Below are 15,514 nucleotides of genomic sequence, written 5' to 3' on the forward strand. Positions count from 1 at the left end.
TTAATTCTAATCAGCAAAAGTAATAACATCCAAACCTCATAATCTACAAAAAAATGAAGCTGATTATCATTTACTTTTAAGAACAGTGAATTCATTAATTCTTTATATCTATAAATAGAACTTCATAGGAACCTAATCTGAAAAATAAATGTTCACCCCCCTGCTTATAAACAACCTATAGTAAGTTCTTCTTTGGAACAGAATCAATAGCCTGAGCCCTGAGGAGGAGTCACAAAGAACGGTGGTACCATTTTTCTCACACCCTGCTGCAAAGCTTTACTAACTTAGAGAACCATGCACTAGAAAAGAACAAAAGACAGGAATATTTAACTGCTCATCAGATAAATATGTAAGAGGTGCTCCATTTCCAAACAGTTTCAAGTTAGAAGTGTGATTAGAGGCCAAACCACAACTTCTTTTTTTTTTTTTAAAGATTTTATTTATTTATTTGACAGAGAGAGATCACAAGTAGGCAGAGAGGCAGGCAGAGAGAGAGAGGAGGAAGCAGGCTCCTTGCTGAGCAGAGAGCCCGATGCGGGACTCAATCCCGGGACCCCGAGATCATGACCTGAGCCGAAGGCAGCGGCTTAACCCACTGAGCCACCCAGGTGCCCCAAACCACAACTTCTTCTGGGAACTGTGAATTAACTTCCTACTGCCATAGACCTCTCTCAGTAACTATAAGGCTACTGCTTACAGTTTCTGGCCCACAAGGTATTTTACCTTATCTCCCCTAAGCACTTCTGCACTAATGTATGGAGTAAGACCACATGCAGGCTGCTACCCACCAAGTAATTAGAAAACACTCTTTTCTCCTTTTCCTTTTCACACACACACACACACACACACACACACACGTGTGCACGCACACGCACACGCACTCAATCTCTTCCCTCCTTCCAAGCTGAGCATAAAAGGGGGGAAGGGAAAGCATAAATGATTACATGGCAACAGTTGATATAGGACTGAACACAATGTACAGAGCTCAGTAGAGCTCTCTGTATGACTATTTTCTGAACCAAAATGTATCTAATAAGAACTTTAACGCAAGCACTGAAGAAACAAAAAAAGATAGAAAACACAAGTTAAACAAGTCACTTACTATGTGTCGTCTTCAAATCCTTAAGTTTTGCATTTAACATATCTTCTTTTATGACTTTTTTTCTGTAAACATTAATAGAGAGGTGAAATAACTAAGAGAACTTTGTTGTTCTGCTCATTTTTCAGTTCACTGCCAAGCAAAATGAAATGGATTATGCACTGAGTTTTAAATTCTAGCAAAGAAAGAATGACCAGTTACTACTCCCCATTCAGATGCCACTCTCCACTCCAATGACTTACAAGGGAGGTTCACTACCAAGAAAAAAAACACCCAAACCAAACCAAATAAAAAAACCACAATCCCCTTCCCTGGAACTGGTAGAAAGTAACAGAAAGGAAGGGGCATCAGGGGTTTTGTACTGCTTCTTTAGAAGGGAGAGGCAGCACTGAATGGATATCGAGGTGCTACAGAGACTACAGTGAATATAAGATTGAATGAAAGGAATGCTAAAACACCAAAGACTCCAAAAAAGAATATACTATAAATATTCAATAGCTGACATGTTTTCCGCCTTGGGAGAAATTATGGAGGGGCTGATTTGGTAGGCAAAAGCAAATTATTATTTTGCAATTGTCATTTCTCTATACCATCCCACTACCACAAATCCCTGAGAAAAAGCAGTTAAGCATATGAACTACCTCAGCTGTGTTAGACCCAGTGTATGACCCTGTTATATAGGACATACAGTGATGACCACTGCACTCTCAGTAGGGGCCAAAGAAATGTGGTAATTCAGAGGAAGCATAAAAATGTATATTCTTGACACAGTCATATCAAGTAACAGGAGATGTATCAAGAATGAAGCTAGCAGAAGTTTCTCAGAGTCCTAGGAAAAGTGTGCTACCATCTTCTCTGTAAACATAAATGCAAGAATCAAAACTGACTCCGAGTTAAAAGAAAATGTTAATAAAATCTGCTCCAATGCATTTACTAACTTGGGTTTATGGCTGTTCCACGAATCCCTTAAAATCACATACAAAGTTCTGTGTGTAAGTATGTTTTATGACCTGTTTTTCTGGTAGAAACTGTCAATAGTCTTCTTCAGATTCTAAAATAAGTCCATAACTTCCAAAAAGATCTAAAGAGCCGCAGTGTTATAAACTGTGGCATGACTGCATAAATCTTAACAACTATTGTCAACTGTTTTATTTTATTTATTTATTCATTCATTCATTCATTTATTTTTTAAAGATTTTATTTATTTATCTGACAGACAGAGATCACAAGCAGGCAGAGAGGCAGGCAGAGAGAGAGGAGGAAGCAGGCTCCCACTGAACAGAGAGCCCCATGCGGGGCTTGATCCCAGGACCCCGAGATCATGATCTGAGCCGAAGGCAGAGGCTTTAACCCACTGAACCACCCAGGCGCCCCGTCAACTGTTTTAGTAACTAAATAAATCTACTCTGTCAAGAAATCAGTATTCAAGGAGTGCCTGGGTGGTACAGTCTTTATGGGTCCAAACTCTTGGTTTCAGCTTGGGTCATGATCTCAGGGTTGGGATACCGAGCTAAGCGAGGCTGCATGCTCAGCACAGAATCTGCTTAGACTCTCTCTCTCCCTCTACCACACACCCCCTACTAAAATAAGTGAATGAATCTTTGAAAGAAAAAAAAAAAGAAATTAGTATTGTGATTAAATATACTAATGAATCATAGGTTTCATTATGAATTTGACAATATATATTGTCTTCAGAATACAAATTTTTGGAAAGCTCTGAATATATGTCAGATCAAAATGGGCTTAACTTCTAAATGTACTGGAACAATTTAAGTATTAATAATGAATTAATTTCCAGTACACTATCTTCTCAATTTAGTTCAAAAAATATGTTAAATACCTAATAAACTCAAGTACTAAGCACTGTATTTCTAGGCAATTACATTTTAACAACAGTAATTAAAGAAAGAAATCCAAACATGTTAAAACATAAATGGTTGTTATGGTAGGTACCAAGTGCCTGCTACTATACAAAAAAAGAAAACTATAAAGATAATAATAAGCAGTTTCAATTATAACTGTCTCATAAAGAATGTTGTGCTACATCGTTAGTTATTTTCTACTTTTTGTCCATAAATACTAGAGTGGTGCTAACCAAAATGTGGTCAGTATACCAATACTTACTCATTATTGGTTTGTCATAAACAGAAATGAATAAGCTTTAATTTACACTGCTATAGCACTTTTATTTTATAAAAATATTCATCTAAACAGATTATAGGAAAAAAAAAAAAACAAAAAAATTCATAAATAAGATAGTTCAAATTCAATTCTCAGATTTCAGCGGGTCATTTCTTAATATCAAGTGTGTGCTTTAAAAGAAATAACTAAATACATTTAAACGCCACATTGTTAAAAAAAAAGATAACTCTATTTTTTATTATTAGCTACCTTCTGGTTTTAAACGTTTGGACTCCACTTATGAAGTTCATCACTAACCTCATACAGCTTTTAGAATTTTCACAACAGGAGAGCTGCTTCTTAAAAGAGCTTTCAGTTTTGTCTTTTGTTTCTCTCAACTGTCTTTTTACTTGAACCTAGAAGAAAAGCAAAATCCTTAAAGTGATAATCGAGCACCACAAATGATAGCCTATCAATTCTCCTCTGAAAGCATAAAAAAATTAAAGACGCAAAATTTTCTGAATAAAAGGGTAGCCCAAACACATGCTTATTCATTCAAGTATCTTAAGCTTTAAGACTGGTAAGTGTGCTAAAGCTCCAGGAAAACAAAATAGTGAGAGGCATGTAAACAGAAAGTGCTCTTGAGCACAGATCTCTGTATACATGTAGGACTGAGAAATTTACTATTTGAGGATAAAAGAGAAGACTTTAATGAGTCAGTCTTAAAGAGTAGGAATTTGTCTAAGAAAAAAGTATTCTGAATAGAAGAATGAACATAGTTACAAGGAAAAATGAGAAGCCAATGCAGATCAGTAAGAAAATATTAGCAGGATATGAAGCTGATGTAACATATTAGGAACAGATTGTAAAGGGGTTCAAATAAGAAAATAATTCCAGGGGAAACTGAATAAATGGAGGTATTAAAGCATTGTAGAGAACAAACCAGTTAAGGAGAGACTATAAAGTCTGGGAAACCAGAAGAAAGCTTTTAGAGTTGTATAGCAGATCTACACACTGAGAGAGATAAGATACTAGCCATATGTGGTTATTGAGCACTGAAATGCGGCTTGTCTGAATTGAGATGTACTCTAAGTGTAAAACTATATACTGTATCTCAAAGATATAGAACAACAGATAAAACCTCTCAATAATTCTTTAAAATTACTGTATGTTGACATAATACATTAGTTATGTTGGATTAAATATACTATAAAAATTTATTTTAATGGTTTCTTTTTACTCTTTCAATGTGACTACTGAAAGTAAAAATTTTAAATTATAGTGGCTTGTACTATATTTCTATTGGCAGAACCAGTCTAAATGACAGCATGAAGGTCTACAAAGAAGTGACAAAAAAAGAATGAAGAGAAAACAAATTTAAGACATCGCTCAGGGCGCCTGGGTGGCTCAGTGGGTTAAGGCCTCTGCCTTTGGCTCAGGTCATGATCCCAGGGTCCTGGGATCGAGCCCCGCATCGGGCTCTCTGCTCAGCGGGGAGCCTGCTTCTTCCTCTCTCTCTGCCTGCCTCTGCACCTACTTGTGATCTCTGTCTGTCAAATAAATAAATAAAATATTAAAAAAAAAAAAAAAAAAAACCGACATCGCTCAGAAGGACGAGGCAAAGATGAGGGAGAAAGAAAAAAAGGAAAACTCCCAGATGAGTTCTGGATCTGTTAATGTTTACATTCCTCAGTATTATACACGGAGATATCCAACAAGCAGATGAAAACATAAATCTAGTTCTGAGGAAAGAGATCTGGGCTAGTGATAGTTTTAGAAGCCATACAAACACCTGTAAGAGCTTATAACTACTGGAGTACTTGAGAAGATTTAGAGAGAAAGTATCCCCAGGACACTGAAAGGAATTTAAAATTTAAGAAATGATTTTTAAAAAGGTAAGGAAGGCAGAGAGATGAAAAGATTGTGAAAAGGTCAGAAAAGTAAAACATACATACAAAATTCATAAAAAGATACCCTATAAGCCAAAGAAAATAAAGGGCAGTCAAAAGTACCACATGCAGAAAACAAAGAATTATCCCAAACCTTAGTGAGGACACTTTTACAGAGGTAAAATGTTCAATATGAATTGAAAAACAAGTATAAAAAGGGAGTAAGCAAGTACAGATGTCTCATTCGTTTAGTTGGAAAGGGATAAAAGTGAAGATTCAGAAGTAAAGGTCAAAGGAAAATATTAACAACATACAGTTAGTATCACATAATAAGAAATACTTCTTAAGTCTGACTAAATTAGGTTAACACTCCTCCAAACTTTTTTTAAAAAATTTATTTGAGAGAGGAAGGGAGAGAGGGAGAGAGAGATAAAGTGCCAAACAGATTGTGCTCAGTGTGGTAATTAACCTGGGGCCCAAACTCACAACCCCAAGATCACAACCAAGCGGAAACTGAGCACGGGGCACTCAACCAACTGCACCAACCAGGCACCCCTGCAGACTTTTAATTTAAGTAAAATACAAACCATATTAAAGAAAACATAAATTGTTAATCTAAGCAACAAAAACAGTATTTCACATAAAGCTACAAAATAAAGTTTTAGAGGACAGTATCTTTAGAAGCTAGTTCATGCCAATACATCTTCAGCAACATTATATATATAGTCGGGAAAAACAGAGAATCTATCTTTCAGAGAAGCCATGCTTTAATTTTGATATTAACATTTATATAGTATCTTTCTCCCAAGACATACTAATTTATATAGATGTACAATTAACACAATTACAACAAGCAAAATAATTTTTTACATATGTCACGTTATTTGAATTATAATCTCATTTGTTCCTTATGTCACTGAGACTCATCTGGTAAAAATATATCAAAACAAACTATAAATACCTACACTGAGAATACCTTATGCTTAAATAGTTGTATGTCACTTCCATACCCCTTTCTATTCATAAAGACAGCAACTGAGTTGTTATGGGCTTATCATGCTACTTGGGAACAGTCTTCCTCTCTACCCCTCATCAGTGGCATCAGGTATGTATATATTGAAAATTCCTTTTTTTTTTTTTGGTAAACTCTACCTGCAAACAGGGGCTTGAACTCATTACCCTGAGATCAAGAGCTGCACGTTCTACCAAATGAGCCAGCCAAGTACCGCAATGCATCATTCATGACTTGTAAATGTTATCTCAAGAAATCTTCTCATATATCTTATATAACTACTTACTCTCCTTTAGTCATTTCACCTTTTATTCATTAACTCAGGAATATGTTCCTACTTCTTTTTTCTTCTTTTATTTGTAAGCCAAATATTAATCTAAATACAAACCATAATCATGGTTCATAACCATAAATACATCAATGAGGTTATGTATTTAAATGTGCATCTCATGAAAGTGATTAGGATTAAGGATTACAATAAAATTGCACTTAAAGAATAAAAGTCATCTGCCTATACTAACCCTGAAACTGTGAGCAGTCTCTCTCAAGATCTCTACAAAACCCCGTATTCTCTAATTGCTCACTTTCCTTCAAGCACCAGCATTTAAAAACAAAGATACCATTTTATATTTAGTTTTATTGGCTTAATCTTCCAAACATAATAATGCTTTTCATGAAAAACAATTTTCAGGTCTTTCAAACTTAAGTTTTTGTGGGGTCAGTCTTTGAATCTCCTATTCCATTTCAAACCCCTTTTCAATGGAAAAATATATTCAAAGCACTATCCAATTAATTAGTAAATGTTCCTGATATATAATCATCCTCACACTAAAAACATTCTAAAAATTTAAACCTCCTACAATTTAAGACTAAATGTGAAACTTCCTTTAGAGCATCAGAAGTCGTATTCTGTGGAAAATCGTAAGGTGACTACCATAGATATGTCTTCTTTAAGAGGGCAAAGAATAAAAAGGGTTCATAATTTTTGTAGCCTTGTAGAAAGTCTAGGCTTGCCATGCTGAATAGAAATAATAATCACATATTAAACCTAAAGTTGAACAATTCATAAATATACTCAAACTGGAAATCTATTAAAGAAAATCATCTCAACTAAGTTTATACATTTCATACTACAAAGTAAAACATAAACCTTACCTTAACACAACCCTCCAATGCACTCAATTTAAACACTGCCTGAAATGGTTTTCGGTCTACAGGACATGTAGCCAGTATCTGAAAAATGATTAGCAAATTGTAACTTTACAAATGTTTCTTTAGAACAGATCAAAATTAAACCATAACAAATGCATTTATAATAAGTTTTCCACTAGAAAAGGAAACAGAAAAATAATTTCTTTCAAAGATAAAGATAAAATACTTTCCACCTATACCATGTCAAAGTCTAATAAATAAAAAAGAGTAATAAATATCCTAAATTTGTTCAATTCATTCAAACATTTACTGAGCACCTACTACATGCTGGCTACATAAGTGTACTACACCAATCCACAAGAGGTAAAATCTCTGTTATCAAAATATAAAGATAATTCCATTAAGACCTGCTTGCCCAGCTAAGAACTAGTGGTATACTGAAAGGAGAACTACATGGAAATCAACAGCTCTGTGACCTAAAGCACTTGGGCAACTCTAAATCAGCTGTAGAAAGGAATGACTTGGACAGGTCCTGTACAGATCTTAATATTCTATGACTTAACATTTCTCCCCAAATCGATTGTTTTGAATGAACAGTTACACCAGCAATAATGTCTCCAGAAGTAGTTTCCTATATATCCTTTAGGATATATCCCACATATACATGTATATATGGTGTATCTTTTTTAATATACAGTATAACTAAACATATGCTGAACCAAATTTTCCCTCTTAATTATGTATCTTAAACTGGTTTATATTACTATTTCTGAGTGGTCCCATTCTCTATTAATAACATGGTATGCTTAAGAGTTTTAATTTATGGGGTGCCTGGGTGGCTCAGTGGGTTAAGCCGCTGCCTTCAGCTCAGGTCATGATCCCAGGGTCCTGGGACCCAGTTCCGCATCGGGCTCTCAGCTCAGTGGGGAGCCTGCTTCTCCACCCCTCACCACCCCGCCTGCCTCTCTGCCTACTTGTGATCTCTGTCTGTCAAATAAATAAAAGAAAAAAAAAAAAGTTTTAGTTTACATTTCCTTTTATAGTAAGATTGGGCATATTTTTGTATTTTTAAGTGCTTCACAAAGTTCCTTTTCTTTAAATTATTTATTCATTGCCCTTTGCCTAACTTTTTTATTAAGTTTCTAATCTTTTTAAAATTGAATTGTAGGCACTCCTTATAGATTAAGGAAAATAGTCTTTTGATCACTGTGATCCTAAATGAACTTTGATAAAATTATTTCCTATACTTTCAAAATAAATGTGCATCAACTATAGGAGTTTCTGTGATTACAGTATTTAAATATTTGCATAGAAATAGGTTTATATTATTTAAATTATTAAAGATACAGTATGTTGCCCATTGGTACCATGATGAAGGGAAGATTCTATACCATATAAAAATACCAAAAGGTGATATTACTAGTGCTCATGGTTATAAAAGTAAAACAGGATTTTAACAATGTAAAAGGTAAAAGCAAAAGCCTAAAAGACCACAACATAGTAGTGGAATTTTGATAAATTATCTTATATTCTCTAGTGAAAAATGTTGTTGGGGTGCCTGGGTGGCTCAGTGGGTTAAAGCCTCTGCCTTCAGCTCAGGTCATGGTCCCAAGGTCCTGGGATCAAGCCCTGCATCAGGCTCTCTGCTCGGTGGCGAGACTGCTTCCCTTCCCCTCTCTCTCTGCCTGCCTCTCTATCTACTTGTGATCTCTGTCTGTCAAATAAACAATAAATAAAATCTTTAAAAAAAATATGTTGTCATTTTTGCCTTTCTGGACTATGGAACATACCAAGATACACTTACATAAGCACAGGTCGATAGACTATGTGTAGCCTTTGATCATAGAATACATTTTCACAAAGCCTGTGAATCACTTTGAGAGCAGCCAAAATACAAATTGAGTTACTTTCTACTTACTCTAAAAAGTAGTTTTTCTCTTCCTCTTAAGTAGGCCTTGATAAAATGTTTTACCACATCTGAATTAGGAAATGTGACCTTACTGCGTTAAATCAGTTCAGAATGGTAGAAGCCAGCTCAGCTTACTTCCAAGTAATAGGGATTTAGGATGCTATTACTTTCCTTACAGAAAACTTAACCCCTTAAGAAGCTTTGCAACAAGTAGTGACAAAGCTGTCCATATCTTTTTAAATGATGCACTGCAAATATCAATTCTAGTTGAGTTCTTTTGTGATTGTTGCTTACCATATTAACACTTTCTATATGAAATTTCTTACACTGGAATTTAAGGAGATTAAGACAACTAAATTTAAAACAATTTAATTTAATACAACTAAGGTTGTATTAATTTATTTATAACTCAAAATAGTATTTAAAAGTAAAAATTTTCAAGGTGCCTGGATGGCTCAGTCGGTTAAGCGCCCAAATCAGGTCACGATCTCAGGGTTGTAGTAGGGTCAAGCCCTGTATCAGGCTCCACACTGGGTGTAGAGCCTACTTAAAATTTTCTCTTTCCCTCTTCTGTCTGTCTCTCTCTCTGGTTTAAAAAAATAAATAAATAATAAATAAAAACTTTCAAGTTCTTATAAATAACTAAAGTTTCAGAATATTCTTACTTCTATTTTAAAGGTAAATTTAGATAAATATTTTTTTAAAAAAAGATCAAACAATGATAGATGAAAACTGTTTCCATCCATGTTCTTTAAAAAGCCATTAACAAAGATGTATGGAAGCTGTGAATTTACTATGTACTTTCATATCTTGCTCTGAGAGTAACCTTGAGCAAGTAACAGACTTTTCGTGCATCTCAGTTACCTCATTTGTAACTATGTGGATAATAGAACTTCTAAGGTTCTTACGGGAATTAATCTTAGAAGAGTGTATGGCATATACTAAGCATTGTGTAAAGTCTTCTAAACATCAACTAACTTCACTGCACAAACAAAAAAAGCTTAGTTCATTAACAAAAAGACAACCCACAATATGATTTATACATGCATGTGAGAGACCATTCTCAATGATTTTTATGGAAATTAAAATATTTCATTTTATTATAACTATTTCAAAACACTAATATCTAACAAATAAAGAAAGCCACTGTGTTCAAGAAACTTACTCTAAATTAGGTGCATCGAATCTTTCAAAAACTTTGAAATTACATAACTGTATTTTCTTCCTTATCAAATTTCCTCATTTGACACCAGCTATATGGCACTCCTGCCTTTAAAACTGACAGTTTTAACTGAGACATTCCATTTTGATGTTTCAAATAACAGGGTTCTGAGTAAGATTTTGGTTTTGTTCTGTTCTCCTTAAGCTTAATTGCCACAGATTTGTTTAAGGTTTCATTTGAAGAAAAGGTTTCACTGCTATTACAAAAACAAAAAGAAAACAGCAAAAAGTCAGAAAACCATTGTTATATATTATCAAAATTTGTATATGCTTACATTTTCTAAATCTAGTTAGTACTAGAAAATAAGTTAATAGGTTTTCTTTAGCTCAGGCTCGGCCATCAGAAAAAATGCTGAAAACCAAGTTATCCTCTCCAGTTAAGGAAGCAAAGGTCAGAAAACAAGCTACCTATAGTATCTTTGCCATGGCTACTTAGAAATGATGATATGCAGTTCTGACCTTAGAACAGTTTAACAAAATAATTCAAAGGGTAAATAGAAGAGAAATTTGGTTATCCTGAGTTAAGTTGTCATAGCATACTTCAAGAAATTAAGACTGACTAAAGAAGGGGCACCTGGGCACCTGGGTGGCTCAGTGGGTTCAAGTCTCTGCCTTCAGCTCAGGTCATGATCCCAGGGTCTTGGGATCGAGCCCCGAATCAGGATCCCTGCTCAGCAGGAAGCCTGCTTCCTCCTCTCTCTCTCTGCCTCTCTGCCTACTTGTGATCACTGTCTGTCAAATATATAAAAATATATATTTTTTAAAGATTTTATTTATTTATTTGACAGAGAGAGATCACAAGTAGGCAGAGAGGCAGGCAAAGGCTTAACCCACTGAGCCACCCCGGCGCCCCAATAAATAAAATCTTTAATTTAAAAAAAAAAAAAAAAAAAGATTGACTAAAGAAGAATAAAAAAAGAATTCAAAACAGATTTTTAAAAAATCAAGTGGATCATTAATTTTTTTGTTAATGTATACTGTAAGAAAAGTACACAGGGCAAAGTTCAAAGACACCATCATTAGCAGGTACTAATGCATAAAATTACAGATAACATGATGATCAAATACCTTTACTAGGAAAGTTTTGCAAATAGAGTTTAAAAAATGGTTTGCACTGGCCTAATTTTAAGGCATTCCCAAGGGTACTTCACCCTTATACTCAACAGACAGCCATTCAGAAAATGTCAGATATTTTAATCTTAGTCTTCACAGTTTGTTACTAATATAGATGATTTAGTTTTTAAGTTGTATGGTTTTAAATAATGCACAAGTAAAACTAACATAGAAAATTCTGAACTAATATGCTTATTGTGCTTAAAAATGTGACTTCAGTTTTGAAGAAAATTATCCCAAATTTTGTTTTCCTTATATACACAAAATAAATACCCCTTGATTATTCACCATTTCGATTTCTCATATACATCAAAAATACTCAATCACCTATTTAAGCCAATATGACTTTCATTTCAACAATCTGTAAAGTATCTTACTTTGTTTTATAATCAACATAGTTCAATATCACCAACTTGACAGAGCTACAAAATTAATAGAATTTGATCACTGCTTTACAATGTAATGTGTATTGAAAAACAGAGCATAATTTTATGTATGAAGCTCTGTACTAAGGTTTTCTCAGTGGAGGCAATTTGATAGGAAAAAAAAATCTTCCTAATGATTTTAGTAAAACATACCCTAGTATTCTGCAGCGTTGTAAATTCTCAGCTCAGACAAACCCATATTTAAATGTAAGAACAGGAAACCTTCCTTATTTGGAATTCAGGATTCTTGATTCCTAATATTTCTTGCTTCCTGTTGCTGCTCTATCCTCAATCACAAAGGCTGCCTACAGATAGCCCCTCCTAGAGAGAGAGAAGCAAGTGTTAAAGGTAAGCGCTTAAGACTAAATCTCAGTACCTATGCTTCTAAGTAGGTTTGTCTGTTCATGGGAATCTCTAGAACATCTATTCTTCCTACTAACAAATAGAGCACAATACATAAAACTACAGTTCAAGAGCAAATAAAAAGGATTTAGGAATGCATACCATTAAAGGCTTATTTTGAAAACCTATTCACAAGAACCTATTTTTCTTGTTAATGGTTCTAAGATACCTAGCCTGAACACCTCCAAAGAAAGTGCTCACCTGTAGTCAGACAGACTACATGATCCCTATCACACTTAACCAGTTTCTTCAAGACAGTCCTTGTCAGTCCACATTAGTGAAACTGTGGTTCTTTGTAACAGCTTTCAGAAATCTATTCCTAAAGGACAAATGACTGTCAGTGACAAAATTAATACCAAGAAAGCATTTTGTCTAACTACTCAAAGGGAACCCTTTCTGGTTCTTGAAAACTCAACAGTTGGGTAAGAATTACTTTTAATTATAATTTCTTTTTACATTTAATAGTTAATACTTTCTTTCTCTGGAAAAATAAAAACACTAAATTCCATAAACTACCTGCACAAATCATTTTAAAATTCTGACATTTAAAAGTAGGCTATACAGAATTACACCTTAATTTACCTAACTGGTAAAAACAGTATTAAATAAAAATCTATTACATTTATGCTTTAGATTACAAGTGTTCACTTTAGATAATGAGTGGTTCACAATGTAAAAATATTCCTTGCTTTACCAAAGGATTCATCTATGAGGAGAAACAACAGGGGATCTGGAATAATGAGCCACAAATTCAAGCTCTGGAGGACCCAGAATGAGCAACCTCTCTTACTTTTAGGATGATGATAGTCCTGAATCACCTCTACACAAGTTGTAATAAGTAAATGAAATAATGTATTTGACAATGCTTTACAAAGTTTTAAAGATAAGGACTAGCAGTATTGCTCCACAGATGTTTACATTTTTGTTCACAGCGAACTACACAACAGAGAGGTTTAGTCTCATTCAGGAATAAACAAAAACTAAAATTCCAGGAAAAAAAATTGAAGAAATCCAGGCAATATAGCTTTGAAAAGTATTCTAATCACTAGAGTGTAAATTTCTACTCACTGCATAAAGAATATCTATATATAAAACTCATCAGTAATCAAGATATAAGTCAACTAGTCAGGTTCTGATTTTTTGGTATGCATTATTAATTGAAAAATAAATTCCTCACCTGGCTGCATTGAACACTGTCGTTTAACTTCTTCAAGAACTGTACTCATCATAGTAAGACCCTCTTCATTTCTACTCTCAGAAGAGAAAACATACCTTTGCCAGCTGTCCAAATTTGATTTCCTTAACCTTACTTTCTCAAACTGAAGCTATCAGCATTTGGTATGTGATGGAAAACTGAGATAAATAAGTTGGAAGATAATTTGCTTACAGAAAGAAAGATAATCACATTTAAAAAATTACTTAAAAAGATAGGGAAGTATTTTATATTAAAGAAAGAAAACCCTAGGGGATATCAGAACCTCCTCATCGCCTATGTGTGTCCCTTCACATAATCTCTTAAATACTTCAAACATAAAATGCTTCCAAGGCTTTAAACTTAAAACCTTTTTAGGGCCAAAATTTTAACCACTTCTTGGCAATCTGCCAAATCATAAATCCTATTTTCTCAACCTGTGTGTGTATGGGTGGAAGTGATATCTTATTGTCTATAGGAATCACAATTAAGAATCAGCTATCACTACTACAGCTGTGTGTCAGACTTCTCTTGGCCTTCACCTTTCTAATTATCTACTTTAAAATATACAAACTTAGGGCATGCCTGGGTGGCTCAACTGGCTTAGCATCTGCCTTCAGCTCAGGTCATGATCTCAGGGTCCTAGGATCTGGCCCCAAGTCCTCAGACTCCCTGCTTGGTATGGAGCCTGCTTGTTCCTTTCCCTCTGCCCCTCTTCCCTGCTCATAATCTCTCTCCGTCTCAAATGAATAAATAAAATGAATAAAATAAACTAAAACGTGCAAACTCAGAGGATCAAGGTTAAACTTACAGACAAAGTAAAAACTATCAATATGTTTAGACCATTTAGGTATAATAAGGTAAAATATATAGGTAATGTAGGTAAAATATAGGTAGGTAAATTTGGTAAAATAACTTTTTAAGTGGCTAATAAACTTTAGTTTTAGTGTATTGCTCTGTGTGTAATAAATCAGTTCAAAGGTCTACTTTGTTTAGTTTTAGAGTCTCAGCCCTAATATTAATGCTTTAAATAAAAATTTCAACTTTCCTTAAGTGCTAATTACTGTTTAATATTCTATTTCTACATCATCATCATCACCATTATTTCACAAACCAACAGGCCTATCATGCAAGAGTTCCTTAAAATTAAACATAGTCATAGTGGACATGCTTAATTTGTTCTAGTGTCCCAAAACGCAGGAAATTAGGTTACAGGCCAGGAAGGCAACTATAGGTTCTATTACCCTGAATCATTTCTCCCTGGGGAAGGCATACTGTATAAAATACCTACAGACTAAAGCTTAGTTACTTGATCACTTGAAAGGCCTTACATGGCTTTTGTTTTAAATAAACACAGAACCAAAATTTTAGAGCTTGAAAAGATTAAAAACTAACTCTGACTTTGGATATAGAAACTTCAGGAGCATGACAAATTTCAGGAGGGTGTAAGGTAAATGTAAATAAGTACTTCTTTTTGGTTCTTGATATCCATTCTGATTCCTATTTCAATGAACCTGGAGTACAAACCTCAGATAGCTCAGCTAAATAAAATCCTATGAAAGCACTGAATTGAAACCTTCTACCCATCTAATAATGTTACTTCTCTACTGGAAGCAAAATCTCTACTTTTAAAATATATAATCACAAAGCAAACCAAGGTGCACTAAATTCAACACAGATGAAATCTTTAATTGGGTGGCAGAGAAAAATATGCATTCATTAGTCAATGCTCCTATAAACACATGGAGATTCATAATTATATTAAGAATTAAATTAAACTCAACATATTTTTTCCCAAAATACATTTTTACCTCTCCTTAGTCCCTTCTTGCCAAGACCAGTTGAGGCTTTAATCTAATGAGAACTGTTTCCAGGTATACCGGAATTCAATTGGTATAAATGAATTCAGTTGGTATAACAAATCTTTTTTCCTCCTTCCAGAACTTGGCCACAGCATCAGTATACAGTTATATTCTCCT

At 34.3% G+C, this 15,514-nt stretch overlaps 1 protein-coding gene across 6 annotated transcripts in view; it reads right to left on the reverse strand.

Moving 5' to 3' along the window:
* SCAF11 (SR-related CTD associated factor 11) overlaps positions 1–15,514 on the reverse strand; it is a 73,234-nt gene that overhangs the window by 26,591 nt on the left and 31,129 nt on the right. For 4 of the 6 annotated variants that reach the window (XM_032347969.1, XM_032347965.1, XM_032347967.1 and 1 more), the window contains 3 exons: positions 7,277–7,354; positions 3,491–3,636; positions 1,103–1,164 (listed from right to left, as the gene is read on the reverse strand). In XM_032347969.1, the coding sequence (XP_032203860.1) occupies positions 1,103–1,164; positions 3,491–3,636; positions 7,277–7,354 (286 nt within the window). Of the gene's footprint in view, positions 1–1,102; positions 1,165–3,490; positions 3,637–7,276; positions 7,355–12,094; positions 12,111–15,514 lie in introns of those variants that run through there. The other 2 variants (XM_032347971.1, XM_032347968.1) reach the window with 2 other exon arrangements.

Source organism: Mustela erminea, chromosome 6 (assembly GCF_009829155.1).
Source record: "Mustela erminea isolate mMusErm1 chromosome 6, mMusErm1.Pri, whole genome shotgun sequence".
Classification (NCBI taxonomy): Eukaryota; Metazoa; Chordata; class Mammalia; order Carnivora; family Mustelidae; genus Mustela; species Mustela erminea.